This window comes from Barbatula barbatula, assembly GCF_947034865.1.
Source record: "Barbatula barbatula genome assembly, chromosome: 13".
Taxonomy (NCBI): Eukaryota; Metazoa; Chordata; class Actinopteri; order Cypriniformes; family Nemacheilidae; genus Barbatula; species Barbatula barbatula.
The window spans coordinates 11,510,719-11,533,820 of NC_136776.1; the positions used below are offsets into that span (position 1 = coordinate 11,510,719).

Genomic DNA, 23,102 nt, shown 5'->3' on the forward strand with positions numbered 1-23,102 from the left:
TCCAGCACTCAGCTGTTGAAAATAAAAACACATCTTTTTTTATATTTCTTGTTGAATGCTGTCAAATTGTTTGAATGAACTCATTGCAAAGTTATGCAATGTTTTGTTCTATGATGTTGTCTAAACGGTTTCTCCATTACATCGGTTCATGACAGGACAGCAAATAGTACAAAGAAAACAGAGGGCTGTCTTCAAAGAATTTTCTTAGAAAAGAACATTTGAAAATCAGTGATACACACTGTAACAGATGGTTATATCCTTAACTCTGAGGTGAAACATCAAGACACGCACACAGCTCAGTAACATGAACAATCCTTTATTCCAATTCCTCGCTATACATCCTTCTATATCTTACTGCACAGGAGTGCCCTCTAGTGTCTCGTTGGTTACACTACATCCCCCCCTTTTAGTCTCAATATCACTTATTATCATTCCGTATACTTATAGTTGCACATTTTCTTTTCTCAGGGAACAAACATCGCAACAACACATCAATAACATAACTTTCAATTTTATTTCCTAAACTGGAAACCAGGGTAGACTGCCTGGTTATTCCTGACTCTACTGAAGGGATTATTCTGCCCTTTTCTTGACAGCAGGTCATCCTATGCTAATTCAGATTATAAATCCATTCTTTCTACATTTTCTACATTCCGACTCTCTGGCTGGACAGGCTTTCCATGGGTGCTGTGGACTTTTCCCGCATCTCTTGCATGAATCCATCTGTCTTATTTTATATGCATCATAAAAACTGTGTGTTCTCTGAGCTGTCCCCTCTGCTTTCTGCGATGTCATCCTTGCTTTAGATGTTCTCTTTGTCACGACTGCATCAACGTTCACTTCTTTCACTTCAGACTTTTCTCGGCTTATTATTGGCTGCTGACGTTTTATTTCCTCATTTTCTCTGACTTGAAGTATCGTTTTATCCAATGTCAAATTTGGATCTAGTTGCAGTCTTTCGGAAAGCTTTGCATCTCTTATGCCCACTACAATACGGTCTCTGATCATTTCCTCATGGAGATCGCCATATCTGCAGTGTTCCACGAGCTTATACACGTCCGTTATAAAACTCTCTGCTGATTTGCCAGGCTGTTGAAATCTGCTGTTGAATTTTGCTCTCTCGAAAATGTTATGTCTGCCGATAAAGTGCTCACTCAAAGCCTTCTTGACTTCTTCATAACTCTTTTTCTCTTCCTCACTTAGGGGTAAAGTATTTAATATATCGTCACTTTTCTCCCCCATAATATAAAGAAGAGAGTTTACCTGGTAGGCGGAGGGTTTTTCTGCAAGGCCCGATGCTACTCTGAATCGTTCAAAGCGGCGCATCCACTGTGGCCATGAACTGGGCTCGTTGAAATTGAAACTTCCCGGAGGTGTCAGCGAAAATATCTGATCCATATTTTAACTGTGTTCACTCACTCTTAATCTCGGGCGCTGCTCCAATTGTTCCTTTTATTTTATTTTCACAGGCCAGTCCTCATTTGCACTCTTGCACGGTTTCGATTTTTTTTTTCTGCAGTCCGTGTGCAACATCGCATTCTTTTCTCCCTCCATTCCTTATTTCAGTCTTTTCGGGATGTGAAAACCACTTCTGACACCATGTAACAGATGGTTATATCCTTAACTCTGAGGTGAAACATCAAGATACGCACACAGCTCAGTAACATGAACAATCCTTTATTCCAATTCCTCGCTATACATCCTTCTATATCTTACTGCCCGGGAGTGCCCTCTAGTGTCTCGTTGGTTACACTACACACACTTTCCCCATCATGAACATTTTATTCTCTTAAACATTGTTCAACATTACTTTCCTTTTCAAACAGTCACCTCAAGATTTTAAACATTAACAGTACAAGCTGTTGGCTTTTCACCTCATACCAGAAATTTTTTCAAAGTAAACATTTTTGTTAAGTTACTTAGCATTTTAGTGTTGAGAGTAATATTGTTAATAGCAATAAATCTGCTATGCTATAGTCCAGATGCTGGGATAGGCTCCAGTCCTTCCGTGACCCTGCAGAGGACAAGAGAGTTTGGAGAATGAATGAAATGATTAAGACTGGTATGCTAGAAAGTAATAGTATGACATTACATTTACTAGAAATGTTTATCAGAAGAAACATTCATCAAATTGTTGGTCAGAGATACTAAGATCTAAGGATTTTTTCAATCCACGCACATTGCTGAGAATGGCAATAGTTTTTGTCAAATGTAAATAGATTTAGGTAGATAGGATTTGTACTTACATTAATAAATTTGGCTGTCTGAGTTGTCCATTAAGCAAGGCTCTTTACAGTGATCTTGATTTTCCCGTTAAACAGATTTTCAATGTGCTTGATAAACTAAAATGAGAAGTGTTTATAAGGATTTATACAGCGTTAAGTTTACAAAATATAATACATTTCTCACTATATCAGGTGTCTGGCACTGGTCAGGTTAGGCAGCAAACAGACATTGACAAAATAACAGGTAATGTTCAGGGCAGGCATCAGAAGTTCACATGACACATTTTCTAATGGTCAAAACAGGGAAATCCAACAAGAAGTGATTACCCAGAAATGCAGTACAAACACACACGAGACTTTGCAATGAGTGATGGGGTATATATAGGTTGCTTCTCAATATGCCCCCTCACTCCTTCCTATGACTGATCAAGCTCAGCCATCTTTAAGGACATCTCAATACACAGGTGTTTCCTCTGAGGAAGGGTTTTATCGACCAAACCTGACGCGCATATACAGTGGGGCAAAAAAGTATTTAGTCAGCCATAAATTTGTCATGATTCCGCTATCATGTCATGTTTATTCTTGGTCTTGCAGCGGAGTCATGGCATAGCCTTAGGTTTTGTGTGAGAAAGACATGGCTTTGTTTTGATACTGACTTGCCATGTGCTTTCTTGTGTCTCGTCAGTGTTTCCCGCCCTTTTGTCTCGTTAACCTTCCCTGAGTGTTTCAGTACCCGAACCTGCCCCTTGTTAATTATCCTTTGTCTGTCTCCCTTTAAAACATCCTCGTGTTCATTGTCCTGTGCTCGTTCATTGTATTTTGTATTTTGTATTCTTTGTATTCTTTGTATGTCTTGGATTATTTCTGCATCGTGTCGCTAGTTCTTGTTACATTGTGTTTTGGGGAGTTAGTTTAGTCTTGTCCTTAGTGTTTATGTTCCTAGTTTAGTTAGTCCGTGTCCTGTTTATAACTATTGTTTATCTTGTCCTGTTTTACTCCCTCGTGGGTTTTTTGTTTTGTGTTTATTATTAAAATCTTATTGTAACCCAGTTATCCCCGTGTCTGCCTGCACTTGGGTTCTTCCCTACACAGTTCATGACACAATTGTGCAAGTTCTCCCACTTAAAAAGATGAGAGAGGCCTGTAATTTTAATCATATGTACACTTCAACTATGAAAGACAGAATAAGAATAAAAAATCAGACAATGTGATTGTTCTGGATTTTTTTAAGAACTTATTTGCAAATTATGGTGGAAAAAAAGTATTTGGTCAATAACAAAAGTTCATCTCAATACTTTGTTAAATACCCTTTGTTGGCAATGACAGAGGTCAAAAGGGCACTATGAGTACCAGGTTATGCCATATGGACTTGCCAACTGTCCAGCTGTTTTCCAGTCGTTCATAAATTAGATCTTCCGAGACCTTCTGAATCAGTATGTAATAGATTACATTGACCATATTTAAATTTAAATGTGCGCATTCTTCTCAAGAAAGTTAACATCAGCAGAAAGGAATCATGATGTGGGGAACAAAGAATTTTTATCCATGAAAGCAGGCCTCGAGGAGTGGAGACACTGGCTCGAGGGAGCAATCCACCCCTTTCAAGTAATAACTGACCACAAGAATCTAGAATAGATCAAGAGTGCAAAACGACTCAACCCACGGCAGGCTCGCTGGTCCCTGTTTTTCACATGGTTCCAGTTTACAGTGATGTATTGACCAGGTAGTAATAATGGCAAGGCAGATGCCCTATCTAGGCGGTACAACCTTCCAACTGAAAGCCTCACACCAGAATGCATTTTCCCACCTTCTGTTGTCATCGCTCCAGTCACCTGGGACATAATGGAGGAGATACAAAGAAAACAATTAAAAGAGCCCGCACCTGACAACTGCCCTCTTGACAAACTGTATATTCCACAAAATCTACGTCACAGAGTAACGCAATGGGTCCACACTTCTGTCAGCTCTGGCCATCCAGGTATATCACGCACTCTTCACTTCCGGAAAAACTCATTCTGGTGGCCCTCGATGGGTATCAACCTCCTTTGTTCCCATGGTCTGGCGAACCCTCATCTCTCCCTAAAGTTTATGATTGGATTCAGCGTAGTGAGAGGGTGTGGGACAGCGCACACGTCCAGCTTCAGAGAGCTGTGAGAGTACAAGAACTCCAGGCCAACAGACGACGTCGCCCACATCCTCCCTACCAACCAAGACAGAGGGTCTGGCTTTCTACCAGGGACCTCAAGCTGCGGCTACCCAGCAGGAAGCCCAGTCCAAGGTATGTTGGTCCATTCAAGATTCTAAAAAGAATAAATGAGGTCACATGCCAATTAGAGGTTCCTGCTAACTATCATATCTCTCCATCCTGTCATGTTTCCCTCCTCAAACCGGTCCACCCGGGGGCTGACCCCAACGCTGAGGCTCGAGAGCTGCCACCACCACTGGACATTGATGGGGCTCCAGCTTGGTGAATTAATTACTGGACTCAAGACAGAGAGGGGGTCTGAATAAATACGTTTTTGCCCCACTGTAAGTTCTCCCCCTACACATCGTCACACCTTTAGATCATTTTCATAAATGTGTTAGTTAAGCATTATATTATTGTGAATGTAGTACCATTTCAGACAGTATAGTTAATATATTAATATACCTAATAAAGTATTTATGTGTAATATATATTTGATATACCTAAGACTAGTTCCGCAATTAAACTCTAGATGGCGCACTCCTATTTCTAACCTATCGACATAAAAACAACAACACCGCAAAGTGATTGGTTACTCCGTACCAGCAACCAATCAGATTGCTGCTCTAAATTAAAATCTCGGCTAGTGATTGTTGCAGCAGTGCAGCGTGTTTCAGAACCCTCCTCCTTCCCCAGCTCTACCGGTATAGAACTGCTACAGGTACCACATAAGCATGGGGTTTATTCATATGTTATATGTGCACTACCAGCATTCCTTATGTGCACACAGCAGCATGTTGTGGATGTATTGGCAGTAGCAAGTCTCCTAACTTGCTTCAGCAGCTTATATAATAATAATTCTGTACCTCATTATTTCACTTATAGCAGTGAAAGAGCACGTACGCATGATCTGGTATGACCGTACCCTGCTAACCTTTTGACACAAAGTAATTTTTATTTTACAAATCCTGATGTGCATATGGAAAATGCAACATTTTTACAGCAGTCCCCAGGTCACATACCTAACCTGAGACATGATGTTTAATAAACAAAGTTCGGGAGTAGCCCTGGCAAATTACCGCACACCGAGCACATAATCACTAATCAGACTAATTATCCAACCAGCGTCAGCTGAACACATATAAATATAGAGAAGCTCCTCACCTCAATCATCTCGTCCGATTTCGCATCGATCCGCAGCGGAAACCATGGCAGAGTCCAGGAAATTACCTTCCTTTACCTCCAATGTTACCCCTGCCCCAGAAACGTCAGGCGAAGACTCCTCAAGCGAGCAAAAAAGCGGAGCCCAAACAAAAATCCGAGCACTACCCGGAAGCGCAAAACCAAACCGAAAGCAAACTCCACCCGGCCCTCGACAGAGAAACCGTCTACTTCTACACCTCGCGGCCGTCCTCCATTCCGCGAGGCAGCCAGCACCCCAAGAAGCAAAACGACCAGGACGCCTTCCCTTCCCAGGTCTTCCGGGTCTTCTACAGCGTCATCCCATTCTCCAGCATCTCGCTTAATCCCGCCCATAGAGAAATGGACGATCCCCGCGCTTAAACGAGCTCTAGAAGACGCTAACATCCAGTATGCCAGGAGACTCAAAAAACCTGAGTTGTACAACCTACTCATCTCTGACAGCCCGAGGCGCGGACCGGCCGGCAAAGTACCTCATCAAACATAGCCAGCCGCTCCCGGAAACATCCTTATCCCCGCCCGGAGGTGGCTCCAAGCCCACCACCCGCCAGGAAGAGACGCCGCACCACTCCAGCACGCAGAAGCCAAGTCCGGGAGGATGACTCGAACGACTCCTCACCTAGCGGCGACCTCGCACCATCCACAAGACGCCCAGCCCACGCGAGTCCACCTCCGCGCGCCAGCCAAAGAGGCCACGCCCCCCCAGACCAACCTGATCGTCCATGGTCAGCAGCCCCGGCGGTCAGCAACCCCATGAGGCCGCCGCAGCTGACAGAGCAGGGCCAGGTTTCCCTCTACACTTCCCTCCCTAACCCCCCCCTATTCCCATCCTCCCCACGGCGGTGCATGCGTACGCCTCTTCCCACCCGCCCACGCCCCCTCCCCTTTTGTTTAATCGACTGCAGTCCGTTCTCAGTCACACTCAAAAACCCAGCACAACACTCATCCTGTATACTCTCGTTCACCGAATTCACAATCGCCTTCAATCGCTTCACCGAGGTCATATGCTCAGCTCAGCCACACAGGAGACGCGAGCTCAGCGATTACCTCTCTATAATCGCGGAGCTCGCGCTTTCTCACGGAGTTTCCCATTTCTACACATACCATAAGTTGTTCTCAGCCAAATGCTCATTCCGCGTAGCTCATTGGAACCAGTGCCCGTACTGGGGAGCACTGGATACAGACCTGCACAACCGCGTTTTTCTAAACTGCCCCAATATCTCCTGCGCGGTGTGCAGATCATCCTCCCACGTCACTAATGCGTGCCCCTTAGTCCACCCTCCCTCCCCTTCGCGTTCCGCGAACACCCATCCCAAATCAACAAGCTACGTCCCGCACCATCAATCCTCAGCTCCAGCTTCCCTTCGCCGTATTCCTGCCCAACATCCAAACACCAGTGTCTGTTTATCCTTCAACTCCAATAGATGTGTTAGACAGCGCTGCCGTTTCCTCCATGTTTGCAGCTTTTGCGGCGGCGCGCACACCCGCCTTATTTGTCCTGTCTTTAAATCTGACAATAAAAACTCCAAACACAATTCATTGTCGTCTGTTAATGTGCTCCGCCTTTCAGTAGATCTGCGCCACCACACAGACCCCACATTTACAGAATACTTGCGCTCAGGCCTCATGCACGGCTTCGACCCAGGCGTTGGAACCCCTCTTCAATTCAATAACATATGCCCTAATCTCCAATCTGCGCTCGCCGAGCCGGACACTGTCGACAGTCTGGTCTTAAAGGAGGTCAACTCAAAATTTATGATCGGTCCTTACACGCTACCCCCGTTCAATCGGTACCGCGTCAGCCCAATCGGCATAGCAACCCGGAAATTCTCTGGCATAAACAGCCTCATCCCGCCCGAAGAATTTTCTATGAATTACCACGACGTCGACCAAGCAATAACTCTCATTAAAAAAGCAGGCCGCGGAGCCTGGTTGGCGAAAGTAGACATTACGTCCGCCTTCAAAGTTATGCTGATCCACCCAGACTTCTTGCACTTATTCGGCATATACTTGCGCGAAAAATTGTACTTCTCCGTCCGCCTCACCTTCGGCTGTAGAAGCAGCCCCAAGATATTTGATACCCTATCAGAAGCAATTTGCTGGATTCTCCTGAACAACTACTCGATCCCCTACATCATCCACCTATTAGACGATTTTCTGATAGTTTCGCCTCCCAACGCCATTCCCGCCGCGCACCTGATAACCTTCCAAAAGGTCTTCTCCGACCTAGGAGTCCCCCTCGCCCAGGACAAAACCGCGGGTCCCGACACCAGTTTCGAATTCCTGGGCATTAAACTAGACTCAGTTAAGTTCCAAGCCTCCCTCCCTAAAGAAAAAAATCGACCGCATAACCCTAATCGCCACGCATCTCCGAAATAACCCAAAATGCTCAAAACGCGAGCTCCTCTCTGCGCTCGGCCACCTAAACTTCGCCATGCGCACTATCCCGCAGGGTCGCCCCTTCGTCTCCCATCTACTCAAACTCGCCTCCTCCGTCCAAGCGTTAGAGGATCAGATTTTATTAGATCAACCATGCACAAACGAACTCAACCTGTGGATATCCTTCCTAGCCCAATGGAAGGGCATGTCTTTTTTCTACAACAAAGCGATTTCCCATCCTATCGATACCCAGCTCTATACAGATGCCGCTCCATCAGTCGGCTTCGGAGGTTATCACCGAGGGCGCTGGTTCGCATTGACATGGCCCACTCAACTCACAGACCTACCCCAACATCTCCAATCCTCTGCGCTCTTCGAATTATACCCCTTAGTCGTCGCCGCATACTTATGGGGAGGAGAATGGTCATCGGCCAGCATCACAGTACATTGCGATAACGAGGCGACAGTATACTGCATTAACAAGGGGCGTTCCAATTCCTCAGCGCTCACCCCGCCCGTAAGAAGGCTAGTTTGGATTTCCGCGTGCGCTCAGTTCATCATTAGCGCTACACACGTACCCGGGGCAAAAAAACAAATGGCTGACTCCCTTTCCCGCTTCTCATTGCAGAAATTCAGACGGCCGGCGCCTTCCGCGGACCCGGTACCCACACCAGTGCCTCCTTATTCGGAATTAATATTCCCATGAACCACCCTCTGAGATCCCTCCTAGACTCCACCCTCAACAGCATCCTCCAGACTGTGTCTCCCAGGACCCTGCAGTCTTACCTTACGGCTTGGAAATGCTTCAAACTCTTTCACAATTCATACAATCTTCCGTTTCCAGATTTCTCCCTCCTCACCGTATCCTCCTTCGTATCCCACCTCAATATTAACAAAAATCTCCAAATCACCTCTATTAAGGGCTATTTAAGTGGAATTCAATTCTTCCACAAATTGATATTCGACCTGCCCTCCCCCGCCATAAATGCCCCCCAGCTCGCTTTACTGATTAAAAGCATCCATAGAACACACCCCACCACCCCAGACGCCAGGAAACCCCTCACACTCGAAATTCTCACCAAGTGCATCACAACTCTCCGCAAAGGCTACCTCTCAACCCATATAGCACGCACACTAGACGCAATGTTTATCCTGGTTTTTTTTGGCTTCCTACGCGGCTCAGAATTTCTCAGCTCCTCCATTTCCAACCATAATATCCACCCCACCTTTTCAGACCTCACAGTGCTAGACAACGACACTATCTCATTCCTTATAAAACAAAGCAAATCCGATCAAGCAAAGGAGGGCCACCACATTTACATATTCAACCTCCCGTCACCCATTCAACCCTACCAGACCCTCCTGGCCTATCTACGCCTCAGGCGCTCCCAGATCCGCTCTCCCCTCGAACCCCTTTTCGCCGACAATTTCAACCGCCCCTTCACCAGATTTAGTTTTCAGAAACACCTCAGAGCCGTCCTTCAACTATCAGGCGTAGGCGCAGGCCAGTTCTCCACCCACTCCTTCCGGATAGGCGCCGCCACCACCGCCGCCCAAACGGGACTCTCGCAACCCCAAATCCAGGCACTCGGGCGCTGGTCTTCCGAGGCCTTCAAAACTTACATCCGGTCGGATCACGCACACATCAGAGAATCCATACGAACCCTCGTCAGCCAACTCACATAGGCATTCCGCCCAGGGCTCACCCCCCAAGCACCCTCCCCTCCGCCATTCGGCAGCTCGCTCCGTCCAGCACCACACACCATTGGCCACACATTGCGCACGGGTTGCATTAGGTTCCCAGTCACACAACTTGCATTGGTCACGCAACACGCATTGGCCGCACAAGGTTCCCAGCCACACTCGTGCATTGGTCACGCAACGCGCATTGGTCGCACAAGGGCCCAAGCCACCTACGTGCATTGGTCACGCAACGCGCAATGGTCGCACAAGGGTCCTAGTCACACTCATGCATTGGTCACGCAACGCGCATTGGTCGCACAAGGGCCCAAGTCATCTATGTGCATTGGTCACACATCGCGCATTGGTCGCACAAGGGCCCAAGTCATCAACACGCATTGGTCGCTCAAGGGTACTGGCCTCACCATAGCACCAGCCCCAGGAGCCAGCGCAAAGCGCATGCAGTGACAACAGCCTCAGGAACCAGCGCATTCAGCACTACAGGAATCTCACACTACAGGGCACTCCACCGGATTTCTGCATCTGTTGGGGGTCATCAGGGCCCAGCATCGTGCACTGTCCGGCGCCGTCCGCAACTTTTGGGGGGATAGGCGCTCAGGGCTCGGGCTCGGTCCGGGCTCTGGGCTCCCTTCCCGGTAAAAGGGGGAGCGCTCCGGGCTCGGACGGGAGCTCAGAGCCCGGAGCCCTCTCCCCGGACAGTACGCCAAATACGCACAAATCCTAATAACCTGCAGCCAGAATTTGCGGGGGCGAACTCGTGAAATGATGTTTAATAAACAAAGTTCGGGAGTAGCCCTGGCAAATTACCGCACACCGAGCACATAATCGCTAATCAGACTAATTATCCAACCAGCGTCAGCTGAACACATATAAATATAGAGAAGCTCCTCACCTCAATCATCTCGTCCGATTTCACATCCCACCAGCACCCCGACTCCTCTCCCCTTTTTCGCCCTTGCCTCTGCAAGCCGGGGGGGGGGGATAGGCGCTCAGGGCTCGGGCTCGGTCCGGGCTCTGGGCTCCCTTCCCGGTAAAAGGGGGAGCGCTCCGGGCTCGGACGGGAGCTCAGAGCCCGGAGCCCTCTCCCCAGACAGTACGCCAAATACGCATAAATCCTAATTACCTGCAGCTAGAATTTGCGGGGGCGAACTTGTGAAATTCCTGTTAAAGGAACTAAATGCGGCTGCTGTGTGGGAATGTAAATACACTATCCCATGTAATGTCTGGCATAGCTAAATGTTGGATCGTGTTGGCTTTCATGTTTCAAAGATTTCCAGACCTAGCTCGGAGATTTACGTTTACATTTATTCATTTGGCTTTTATCCAAAGCGACTTGCAAGTCGTTTTTTACAGTGACACATTACTGCAGAGCAATCAGGGGTAAGGTGCCTTGCTCAAGGGCACTTCAGTCATGACCTGCTGGCACTGAGATTTCAACCAGCAACCTTCTGATCACAAGCCCAACGCTCTAACCCACAGGCCACAACTGACCCTGTAACAACTGAGATCATCCATTGAAAAATTATTAGATAGCAACTTGCCTTTAAAGACCTTTTCACTTCTTTCACACCTCTGATGCTAGTCAGAAGTTCTCTGAGCTCAAGTAAATATTTTCTCGAGCACCAATTGGTCAATTTAAATCTTATGGGGCATAACCTTTGTTAGGGTATAAGCATCCTACAATGCCTCACTCACTCCCTCTTCCTCTGCAAGCCTGCCTTCATTTAAGGGAGGGCAGCCAGGCCAGGCAGCCCTGCTTAAGTGGTGTACTTTGTCAAATTTGCTTGGGGTGGGACTGCTGAGCCAATGCTCTGTATTTTCCTTGCTTATGTATATGTGCGTATGTTATGGCTAGGTCTAATTGTTTTTTCATCCGTAAAGTAGTTTGATAAACACTCATTTATAGACTCATGATGAATTCTGAGTCAAATGTTCACAAATTATGGGGCAGTTTCCTGGAGAGAGATTAGTTGAAGACAGGACTAGGCAAATATATAGAAAAATTACCTTGTTCAAATACTCCTTGATTTGAAGATTGCTCAGGTTATCAAATAATTTGATCCTAAGAAATGCATGAACAACTGTAGTAGTTGTTGCTGGAATAACTGTTGATGGAGTAGTTATAGTGGTTGGTGGCACAGTTGTTGATGGAGTAGCTGTAGCGGTTGGTGGAACAGTTGTTGATGGAATAGTTGTAGTGGTATTTAAAAAGGTTATTGATGGAGTAGTTGCTGGTAAAGTAGTTCTAAAAGTAGTAGTTGAAGTGTGTTGAATTGCTGAAATAATGGTTGTGGATAGAGTACTACAACTACAAGTAGTTGTTGTTGGTGGAGTGGTTGAAGTTGTTAGTGGAATAGCTGTGGGAGGACTAATTGTTGGAAAAATTGGCCATTTAATATTTTTGGTTTTTAATGGTGAAGCAGTTATTATTTGTGAAACAGATGCTGTTTGTGAAATTCTTGTTGGTGCTCTTGAATGTTGTAGGTTGTATGGTTGCCCTATGGTTTCTAGTAAAACTACATTTCGTTTTTTTCTCTTCTGTCCAAAATAAGGTATTGTAGAAGTTGTTGTGGTAGGTAGTAAAATAAGAGTTGTTGGTCCAGTAGCTGTAGTTGTTGGTGCAGTAGTTGAAGTTGTATGTGCAGTAGTTGTTGGTGCAGTAGTTGAAGTTGTAAATGCAGTAGTTGATGGGGCAGTTGTTAAAGTTGTATGTGCAGTAGTTGATGGTTCAGAAGTTGCTGTTGCTGTTGTCGATGGTGCAGAAGTCAAAGTTGCTGTTGTCAATGGTTTTGAAGTCGAAGTCGTTGTTGTAGATGGTTCAGTAGTCGAAGTTGCTTTTGTCGATGGTTCAGAAGTTGAAGTCGAAGTTGCTGTTGTCGTTGGTGCAGAAGTTGCTGTTGTCGATGGTTTTGAAGCCGAAGTTGTTGATGGTTCAGAACTTGAAGTCGAAGTTGCTGTTGTCGTTGGTTCAGAAGTTGAAGTCGAAGTTGCTGTTGTCGATGGTTCAGAAGTCGAAGTTGCTGTTGTTGATGGTTTTGAAATCGAAGTTGAAGTCGCTGTTGTCGAGGGTTCAGAAGTTGAAGTCGAAGTTGCTGTTGTCGAGGGTTCAGAAGTTGAAGTCGAAGTTACTGTTGTCGATGGTTCTGAAGTCGAAGTTGCTGTTCTCGATGGTGAAGAAGTTGCAGTTGTTGGTTCAGAAGTTGAAGTCGAAGTTGCTGTTGTCGTTGGTGCAGAAGTTGAAGTCAAAGTTGCTGTTGTCGATGGTGTTGAAGTCGATGTTGCTGTTGTCGATGGTTCTGAAGTTGATGCTGCTGTTGTCGATGGTGCAGAAGTCGAAGTTGCTGTTGTCGATGGTGCAGAAGTTGAGGTGGAAGTTGCTGTTGTCGATGGTTTTGAAGTCGAACTTGCTGTTGTCGATGGTTCTGAAGTTGAAGTTGCTGTTGTCGATGGTGCAAAAGTTGCTGTTGTCGATGCTTCAGAAGTCGAAGTTGCTGTAGTCGATGGTGCAGAAGTTGAAGTTGCTATTGTCGATGGTGTTGAGGTCGAAGTTGCTGTTGTCGATGGTTCTGAAGTTGAAGTGGCTGTTGTGGATGGTTCTGAAGTCGAAGTTGTTGATGTCGATGGTGCAGAATTTGCTGTTGTCGATGGTTCAGAAGTCGAAGTTGCTGTAGTCGATGGTGCAGAAGTCGAAGTTGCTGTTGTCGATGGTGCAGAAGTTGAAGTTGCTATTGTCGATGGTGTTGAAGTCAAAGTTGCTGTTGTCGATGGTTCTGAAGTTGAAGTTGCTGTTGTCGATGGTTCTGAAGTCAAAGTTGAAGTTGTAGATGGTGCAGAAGTTATAGTCGAAGTTGCTGTTGTCGATGGTTCTGAAGTTGAAGTTGCTGTTGTCAATGGTGCAGAAGTTGAAGTTGCTGTTGTCGATGGTGCAGAAGTTGCTGTTGTCGATGGTGCAGAAGTTGCTGTTGTCGATGGTGTTGAAGTCGAAGTTGCTGTTGTCGATGGTTCTGAAGTCAAAGTTGAAGTTGTAGATGGTGCAGAAGTTAAAGTCGAAGTTGCTGTTGTCGATGTTTCTGAAGTTAAAGTTGCTGTTGTAGATGGTGCAGAAGTCGAAGTTGCTGTTGTCGATGGTGCAGAAATTGCTGTTGTCGATGGTGCAGAAGTTGCTGTTGTCGATGGTTCAGAAGTCGAAGTTGCTGTTGTCGATGGTTCTGAAGTCGAAGTTGCTGTTGTCAATGGTTCTGAAGTCGAAGATGCTGTTGTCGATGGTGCAGAAGTTGAAGTCGAAGTTGCTGTTGTCGATGGTTCAGAAGTTAAAGTCGATGTCGCTGTTGTAGATGGTGCAGAGGTTGAAGTCGAAGTTGCTGTTGTCGATGGTTCAGAAGTTAAAGTCGATGTCGCTGTTGTAGATGGTTCAGAAGTTGAAGTCGAAGTTGCTGTTGTCGATGGTGCAGAAGTTGCTTTTGTCGTTGTTTCAGAAGTTGCAGTTGTTGGTGCAGAAGTTGTATGTGCAGTAGTTAAAGTTGTATGTGCAGTAGTTGATGGCTCAGAACTTGAAGTCGAAGTTGCTGATGTCGATGGTTCTGAAGTTGCTGTTGTCGATGGTTCTGAAGTCGAAGTTGCTGATGTCGATGGTTCTGAAGTTGCTTTTGTCGATGGTTCTGAAGTCAAAGTTGTTGATGGTTCAGAAGTTGAAGTCGAAGTTGCTGTTGTCGTTGGTTCAGAAGTTGAAGTCAAAGTTGCTGTTGTCGATGGTTCAGAAGTCGAAGTTGCTGTTGTCGATGGTGCAGAAGTCGAAGTCGAAGTTGCTGTTGTTGATTGTTCTGAAGTTGAAGTCGAAGTTGCTGTTGTCGATCGTGCAGAATTTGCTGTTGTCGATGGTGCATAAGTCGAAGTTGCTGTTGTCGATGGTTTTGAAGTTGAAGTTGCCGATGGTTCTGAAGTCGAAGTTGCCGATAGTGCAGAAGTCGAAGTTGCTGTTGTCGATGGTTCAGAAGTCGAAGTTGCTTTTGTCGATGGTTCAGAAGTTGAAGTGGAAGTTACTGTTGTCGATGGTTCTGAAGTTGAAGTCGAAGTTGCTGTTGTCGTTGGTGAAGATGTTGAAGTCGAAGTTGTTGTTGTCGTTGATGCAGAAGTTGCTGTTGTCGATGTTGCTGTTGTCGATGGTTCAGAAGTTGAAGTCGAAGTTGCTGTTGTCGATGGTGCAGAAGTTGCTGTTGTCGATGGTTTGAAAGTTGAAGTTGCTGTTGCTGTTGTCGATGGTGCAGAAGTTGAAGTCGAAGTTGCTGTTGTCGTTGGTGCAGAAGTTGAAGTCGAAGTTAGTGTTGTCGTTGGTGCAGAAGTTGCAGTTGTTGGTGCAGAAGTTGAAGTCGAAGTTGCTGTTGTCGATGGTGTTGAGGTCGAAGTTGCTGTTGTCGATGGTGTTGAAGTCGAAGTTGCTGTTGTCGATGGTGCAGAAGTTGCTGTTGTCGATGGTTCAGAATTCGAAGTTGCTGTTGTCGATGGTTTTGAAGTCGAAATTGCTGTTGTCGATGGTTCTGAAGTCAAAGTTGTAGATGGTGGAGAAGTCGAAGCCGAAGTTGCTGTTGTCGATGTTTCTGAAGTTGAAGTTGCTGTTGTCGATGGTTCTGAAGTCAAAGTTGAAGTTGTAGATGGTGCAGAAGTTATAGTCGAAGTTGCTGTTGTCGATGGTGCAGAAGTTGAAGTTGCTGTTGTCGATGGTGCAGAAGTTGAAGTCGAAGTTGCTGTTATCGATGGTGCAGAAGTTGAAGTTGCTGTTGTCGATGATTTTGAAGTTGAAGTTGCTGTTGTCGATGGTTCTGAAGTTGCTGTTGTCGATAGTTCAGAAGTCGAAATTGCTGTTTTCGTTGGTGCAGAAGTTGCAGTTGTTGGTGCAGAAGTTAAAGTCGAAGTTGCTGTTGTCGATGGTGTTGAAGTCGAAGTTGCTGTTGTCGATGATTCTGAAGTCGAAGTCGAAGTTGCTGTTGTCGATGGTTCAGAAGTCGAAGATGCTGTTGTCGATGGTTCTGAAGTTGAAGTTGCTGTTGTCGATAGTTCAGAAGTCGAAGTTGCTGTTGTCGTTGGTGCAGAAGTCGAAGTCAAAGTTGAAGTTGTAGATGTTTCTGAAGTTGAAGCTGCTGTTGTCGATGGTGCAGAAGTTGAAGTTGCTGTTGTCGATGGTGCAGAAGATGAAGTCGAAATTGCTGTTGTCGATGGTGCAGAAGTTGAAGTCGAAGTTGCTGTTGTCGATGGTTCTGAAGTCGATGTTGCAGTTGTCGTTGGTACAGAAGTTGAAGTCGAAGTTGCAGTTGTCGATGGTGCAGAAGTTGCTGTTGTCGTTGTTGCAGAAGTTGCAGTTGTTGGTGCAGAAGTTGAAGTCGAAGTTGCTGTTGTCGTTGGTGCAGAAGTTGAAGTCGAAGTTGTTGTTGTCGTTGATGCAGAAGTTGCTGTTGTCGATGTTGCTGTTGTCGATGTTGCTGTTGTCGTTGGTGAAGAAGTTGCTGTTGTCGAAGGTTTTGAAGTCGAAGTTGCTGTTGTCGATGGTTCAGAAGTTGAAGTCGAAGTTGCTGTTGTCGATGGTGCAGAAGTTGCTGTTGTCGATGGTTTGAAAGTTGAAGTTGCTGTTGCTGTTGTCGATGGTGCAGAAGTTGAAGTCGAAGTTGCTGTTGTCGTTGGTGCAGAAGTTGAAGTCGAAGTTGCTGTTGTCGTTGGTGCAGAAGTTGCAGTTGTTGGTGCAGAAGTTGAAGTCGAAGTTGCTGTTGTCGATGGTGTTGAAGTCGAAGTTAATGTTGTCGATGGTGTTGAAGTCGAAGTTGCTGTTGTCGATGGTGCAGAAGCTGCTGTTGTCGATGGTTCAGAATTCGAAGTTGCTGTTGTCGATGGTTTTGAAGTCGAAATTGCTGTTGTCGATGGTTCTGAAGTCAAAGTTGTAGATGGTGGAGAAGTCGAAGCCGAAGTTGCTGTTGTCGATGTTTCTGAAGTTGAAGTTGCTGTTGTCGATGGTTCTGAAGTCAAAGTTGAAGTTGTAGATGGTGCAGAAGTTATAGTCGAAGTTGCTGTTGTCGATGGTTCTGAAGTTGAAGTTGCTGTTGTCGATGGTTCTGAAGTCAAAGTTGAAGTTGTAGATGGTGCAGAAGTTATAGTCGAAGTTGCTGTTGTCGATGGTGCAGAAGTTGAAGTTGCTGTTGTCGATGGTGCAGAAGTTGAAGTCGAAGTTGCTGTTATCGATGTTGCAGAAGTTGAAGTTGCTGTTGTCGATGGTTTTGAAGTTGAAGTTGCTGTTGTCGATGGTTCTGAAGTTGCTGTTGTCGATAGTTCAGAAGTCGAAATTGCTGTTTTCGTTGGTGCAGAAGTTGCAGTTGTTGGTGCAGAAGTTAAAGTCGAAGTTGCTGTTGTCGATGGTGTTGAAGTCGAAGTTGCTGTTGTCGATGGTTCTGAAGTCGAAGTCGAAGTTGCTGTTGTCGATGGTTCAGAAGTCGAAGATGCTGTTGTCGATGGTTCTGAAGTTGAAGTTGCTGTTGTCGATAGTTCAGAAGTCGAAGTTGCTGTTGTCGTTGGTGCAGAAGTCGAAGTCAAAGTTGAAGTTGTAGATGTTTCTGAAGTTGAAGCTGCTGTTGTCGATGGTGCAGAAGTTGAAGTTGCTGTTGTCGATGGTGCAGAAGTTGAAGTCGAAATTGCTGTTGTCGATGGTGCAGAAGTTGAAGTCGAAGTTGCTGTTGTCGATGGTTCTGAAGTCGAAGTTGCTGTTGTCATTGGTACAGAAGTTGAAGTCGAAGTTGCAGTTGTCGATGGTGCAGAAGTTGCTGTTGTCGTTGTTGCAGAAGTTGCAGTTGTTGGTGCAGAAGTTGAAGTCGAAGTTGCTGTTGTCGTTGGTGCAGAAGTTGAAGCTGCTGTTGTCGATGGTGCAGAAGTCGAAGTTGCAGTTGTCGATGGTGCAGAAGTTGCTGTTGTCGTTGGTGCAGAAATTGCAGTTGTTGGTGCAGAAGTTGAAGTCGCAGTTGTCGTTGGTGCAGAAGTTGAAGTCGAAGTTGTCGATGGTGCAGAAGTTGCTGGTGTCGTTGGTGCAGAAGTTGAAGTCGAAGTTGTCGATGGTGCAGAAGTTGCAGTTGTCGTTGGTGCAGAAGTTGAAGTCGAAGTTGTCGATGGTGCAGAAGTTGCAGTTGTCGTTGGAGCAGAAGTTGAAGTCGAAGTTGTCGATGGTGCAGAAGTTGCTGGTGTCGTTGGTGCAGAACTTGAAGTCGAAGTTGTCGATGGTGCAGAAGTTGCTGGTGTCGATGGTGCAGAAGTTGAAGTCGAAGTTGCTGTTGTCGTTGGTGCAGAAGTTGAAGTCGAAGTTGTCGATGGTGCAGAAGTTGCTGTTGTCGAGGGTTCAGAAGTTGAAGTCGCTGTTGTCGTTGGTTCAGAAGTTGAAGTCGAAGTTGCTGTTGTCGATGGTGTTGAAGTCGAAGTCGCTGTTGTCGTTGGTGCAGAAGTTGAAGTCGCTGTTGTCGTTGGTGCAGAAGTTGAAGTCGAAGTTGCTGTTGTCATTGGTGCAGAAGTTGCAGTTGTTGGTTCAGAAGTTGAAGTTGCTGTTGTCGATGGTGTTGAAGTCGAAGTTGCTGTTGTCGTTGCTGCAGAAGTTGAAGTCGAAGTTGCTGTTGTCGATGGTGTTGAAGTCGATGGTGCAGAAGTTGAAGTCGAAGTTGCTGTTGTCGATGGTGTTGAAGTCGAAGTTGCTGTTGTCGATGGTGCAGAAGTTAAAGTCGAAGTTGCTGTTGTCGTTGGTGCAAAAGTTGAAGTCAAAGTTGCTGTTGTCGATGGTGTTGAAGTCGAAGTTGCTGTTGTCGATGGTGCAGAAGTTAAAGTCGAAGTTGCTGTTGTCGTTGGTGCAGAAGTTGAAGTAAAAGTTGCTGTTGTCGAGGGTGCAGAAGTTGCTGTTGTCGTTGGTGCAGAAGTTGCAGTTGTTGGTGCAGAAGTTGAAGTCGAAGTTGCTGTTGTCGATGGTTCAGAAATTGAAGTCGAAGTTGCTGTTGTCGATGGTGCAAAGGTTGAAGTCGAAGTTGCTGTTGTTGATGATTCAGAAGTTGAAGTCGAAGTTGCTGTTGTCGATGGTTTAGTAGTTGAAGTCGAAGTTGCTGTTGTCGATGGTTCAGAAATTGAAGTCGAAGTTGCTGTTGTCGATGGTGCAAAGGTTGAAGTTGCTGTTGTTGATGGTTCTGAATTCGAAGTTGCTGTTGTCGATGGTACAAAGGTTGAAGTTGCTGTTGTTGATGGTTCTGAATTCGAAGTTGCTGTTGTCGATGGTGCAGAAGTTGAAGTCGAAGTTGCTGTTGTCGATGGTTCAGAAATTGAAGTCGAAGTTGCTGTTGTTGATGATTCAGAAGTTGAAGTCGAAGTTGCTGTTGTCGATGGTTCAGAAGTTGAACTTGAAGTCGAAGTTGCTGTTGTCGATGTTCCAAAAGTTGCTTTTATCGATGGTGCAGAAGTTGAAGTCGTAGTTGCTGTTGTCGATGGTGCAGAAGTTGAAGTTTCTGTTGTCGATGGTGCAGAAGTTGCTGTTGTCGATGGTGCAGAAGTTGAAGTCGAAGTTGCTGTTGTCGATGGTGCAGAAGTTGAAGTTGCTATTGTCGATGGTTCAGAAGTCAAAGTTGCTGTTGTCGATGGTGCAGAAGTTGAAGTCGAAGTTGCTGTTGTCGATGGTTCAGAAGTTGAAGTTGTTGGTGCAGTAGTTGCAGTTGTTGAAGCAGTAGTTGAAGTAGTAGTTGTTGGTGCAGTAGTTAAAGTTGTTGAAGCAGTAGTTGAAGTAGTAGTTGTTGGTGCAGTAGTTGCAGTTGTTGGAGCAGTAGTTGTAGTTGTAATTGTTGGTGCAGTAGTTGTAGTTTTTGGAGCAGTAGTTGTAGTTGTTGTTATTGATGGCTCAGAAGTTGAATTTGCTATTGTTGGTTGAGAAGTTAAAGTTGTTGATGGTGCAATGGTTGCAGTTATAGGTGCAGTAGATGCAGTTGTAGATGCAGTAGTTGCAGAAGTAGTTGTTGGTGCAGTATTTTCAGATGTTGGTGCGGTAGTTGCAGTTATTGGTGCAGTAGTTATAGTTTTAGTTGTTGGAGCAGTAATTGTAGTTGTTGGTGCAGTATTTGTAGGTGCAGTAGTTGAAGTAGTAGTTGTTGGAGCAGTAGTTGTAGTTCTTGGAGCAGAAGTGGTAGTTGTTGGAGCAGTAGTTGTAGTTGTTGGAGCAGAAGTGGTAGTTGTTGGTGCAGTAGTAGTTGTAGGTGCAGTAGTTGAAGTAGTAGTTGTTGGTGCAGTATTTGCTGATGTTGGTGCAATAGTTGTAGTTGTTGTAGCAGTAGTATTAGTTGTTGGTGCAGTTGTTGGAGCAGTAGTTTTAGTTGTTGGTGCAGTAGTGGAAGTTGTTGGTGCAGTAGTTGCAGAAGTAGTTGTTGGTGCAGTATTTGCAGATGTTGGTGCAGTAGTTGTAATTGTTGGTGCAGTAGTTGAAGTTGTTGGTGCAGTAGTTGTTAGAGCAGTAGTTGTAGTTGTTGGTTCAGAAGTTGTTGATGGTGCAGTGGTTGCAGCTGTAGGTGCAGTGGTTGCAGTTGTAGGTGCAGTGGATGCAGTTCTAGGTGCAGTGGATTCAGTTGTAAGTGCAGTGGTTGAGGTTGTAGGTGCAGTGGTTGCAGTTGTTGGTGCAGTAGTAGTAGTATTTGGTGCAGTAGTTGTAGCTATGATTATGGGTGCAGCCTCTGGGGTTGTTTGGTTAGCAGTTGTGGTTGTTGGTAGATCAGTTGTGGTTGTTGGTGCAGCATTTGTGGTTGTTGGTCTAGCAGTAATTGGTGTATCGTTTTTTTGTGCAGTTGTTGGTGCAGTGGTTCTTGGAAATATAGATATTACATTTGTTGTGGATGGTGTACTACAACTACAATAAGTTGTTGTTGGTGGAATCGTTGAAGTTGTTTGTGTAGTTGGAGTATTGTTTCTTGGTACAGCAGTTGCAGTTGTTTTGTTGTTGAGTGAAATAATTCTTGATGGAGTAGTCATTGCACTTTCACCTTTATAGGTAAAATAAAGTGGAATTATTAAAAATGTCAAAAAGCTGTCAAAGCTATAAGTCAAATACATGCTCACATGTGCACACAAACCAACTCTCTAAATCACTTTGCTATATTAGACGGCAGGCCACAGAGTCTGTGAGTCCACCTTGAAATATGAACTGCCATATCCCACAATACCCCGGTCTTCTCTGTAAAGTGATACTTAAAGTCTTGTTTTGGCTTGTTTGGAGCTTTGCCTTGGAGAAACAAATGTACGTATATGAACTTATTAGATGATATTTGATTAAAATGAAAGTTAATGTTTTTTAAAATGATATTTTAACAGGTCATTGAACTATTCTACAAAGCAATATATTATGATCAAGAATGCCGATTGTACTTAAGATCTGCATAGCTGTGAATACCTGCAGCATTTAACCTAAAGTTTTGTGGCTACAGTTGAATGCCATGTCATTTTCATACCATTTCATACCACCTTTCTCAAAGTAGACCATGATTCACCAAAAAAACGTTGAAATACAACACATTTATTTTGAATTTCCCGACTCGAGTTATGGCAAGTAATTACTTATTGCTTGTGTGCTTGCTCAATGATTTTTTTTGTGTTTATCTTAAAAAAACGGACTGCAGCATTAAACAATTTTAACTACTACTAGATTTGGATTGTTTTATGTTTTTACCAAATATTATTTTTATAAAAATAGGTAATTTTATAATTTTTGTTGTTTTGAATCCTCTGTCAATTTACCAGAAGAAAGTAGACACTTAGTCTGTGCCTGTTTGGGTTGGGTGCGGTCAGGAATAAAAAAATCCTTGTAAGATGTTATGACTGTTGTTTTATATTGTTTGGTTTCGTAAAGAAGAACGTTAAAGCTTGTTCTAATTCTTTTGTCTGTCTATTTCCATCTGTGCTTGAAACAAATTATCTTCCATTTTTTACTGTGTACATGCTGTGTACATAATGTATGTGTGCTGAAATGCATGAATATATTTAAACTCTGTAAGCATTCATATACTTTGCATTCCTATTGTAGTTGATAGATCGTGCATCTCTTGGCGATTACATGCTGTCTCTTACACAGATCAGCCAGCTCCAGTGACATGTAGAATAAAGTAGATATCTTACCTGTTGGCATTGATCTATTGTTGAGTAAAGCCAATCCAACACATAGAAGGTGAAGAAGGTGAAACATCTTTAAAATGTGTGTAACCACACAAATGTAAATATAAAACAACAAACTTCTTAAGAAAAGCAGCCAGACCTCTGCAGTTGCTTTGAATAATGTTCATATTTGCATTTACCATCTTATTATTGACTTCTAAAACTAACTTGGCATCTATAAACCCCACCCACTAGTTCTAACGAAACAGGTTCTCTAATTATTTTACTGGAATTTTGAAATGAGATGAAAGATGTCACAAAGACACCTTTGTATACTTTATGGTTTTCAATTAACATCAATTATTTGGGGGGGTGTTTTCAACAGAAAACAACAATACATGTGTATGATAAACACAAAGGACATGCCTGACACCAGGAATGAGAACTTCCTGGTTACGTATGTAATCTCTTTTCACTGATGGAGGGAACGAGATATTGTGTCGAGACTGACAGAATTGGGTTTGATTTGAGAACCCCATCTCCAATTATAGTGCTCACAGGGGGGAGTGCCCGTCAGAAGCGATAGCTCCGAGGACCAAGTCAGGGAGACATGAGAGACATGGTTGGTGATTGTTACTTTTGCTGTTTGCACTATTTTTGCCACTGTTGCACCATGTGAGTATAAATAAATACAGAAACTTTATTTACATTTTAAACTTGTAATTGATTTTAATTATTATTGTGTAATTGTTTGTGTTTGATATTTTTCCGCACAGTCACTGAACACCACTTAAACATAACATAATCTGCAATTATACAGAAGAAAATAATAAATGTATATATTATCATCATTGTTATCGTTATCGCAATAAATACCTGAAATTATCGGGATAATTTTTTAGGCCATATCGCCAATCCCTAAAAGAAGGTCCTGAATAAATATAAATAATAAGTCCAAAACACGATTCTCGCACAGGAACCAGCTAATCCACGGATCAGACAATGGGAGGGCAAACACGTGTACAAAGCACAATGCACTGACGAGGGACAAAGGGAACTGAGACAATATATAGTGAAAACCTAACCAGGGAAAATGGACAGGGACGGTGACGAGGATAAAACACTAAAGGGAACTAGCAGGAAGATGACACGGGGAAGGTGAGAGGGATGAACACTAATGGGGCACTAGCAGAGAACAAGGGGGTGGAGCTTGTCAGACACTGTCATGATCCTGCCACTCCTTGTCTTGGTTTTCGAGTCTTGTGGCAGGAGCATGTCAGACCCCT

The 23,102-nt window shown here is 44.5% G+C and overlaps 1 protein-coding gene across 1 annotated transcript; it reads right to left on the reverse strand.

Moving 5' to 3' along the window:
- Positions 1 to 301: 301 nt before the first annotated feature.
- Positions 302 to 22,017, reverse strand: LOC306902963 (uncharacterized protein). Its single transcript, XM_079471883.1, has 7 exons — positions 21,841 to 22,017; positions 19,583 to 20,711; positions 19,092 to 19,220; positions 17,578 to 17,987; positions 11,698 to 14,348; positions 2,247 to 2,342; positions 302 to 2,014 (listed from the first exon to the last, which is right to left on the reverse strand). The coding sequence occupies exons 1-6, from the start codon at positions 21,905 to 21,907 to the stop codon at positions 2,277 to 2,279; spliced, it is 4,452 nt and encodes a 1,483-aa protein (XP_079328009.1). The 5' UTR covers positions 21,908 to 22,017; the 3' UTR covers positions 302 to 2,014; positions 2,247 to 2,276.
- Positions 22,018 to 23,102: the final 1,085 nt, after the last annotated feature.

What these genes read in the sequence shown, in the direction of transcription:
- LOC306902963 (XM_079471883.1), bottom strand. Translation starts at nt 21,907, where the DNA reads ATGTTTCACCTTCTTCACCTTCTATGTGTTGGATTGGCTTTACTCAAC. An exon ending in CAATAGATCAATGCCAACAG is followed by an intron (nt 20,712 to 21,840) that starts GTAAGATATCTA and finishes TTACCTATAAAG; the next exon opens with GTGAAAGTGCAATGACTACT. An exon ending in TCAAGGAGTATTTGAACAAG is followed by an intron (nt 2,343 to 11,697) that starts GTAATTTTTCTA and finishes TTCTCATTTTAG; the next exon opens with TTTATCAAGCACATTGAAAA.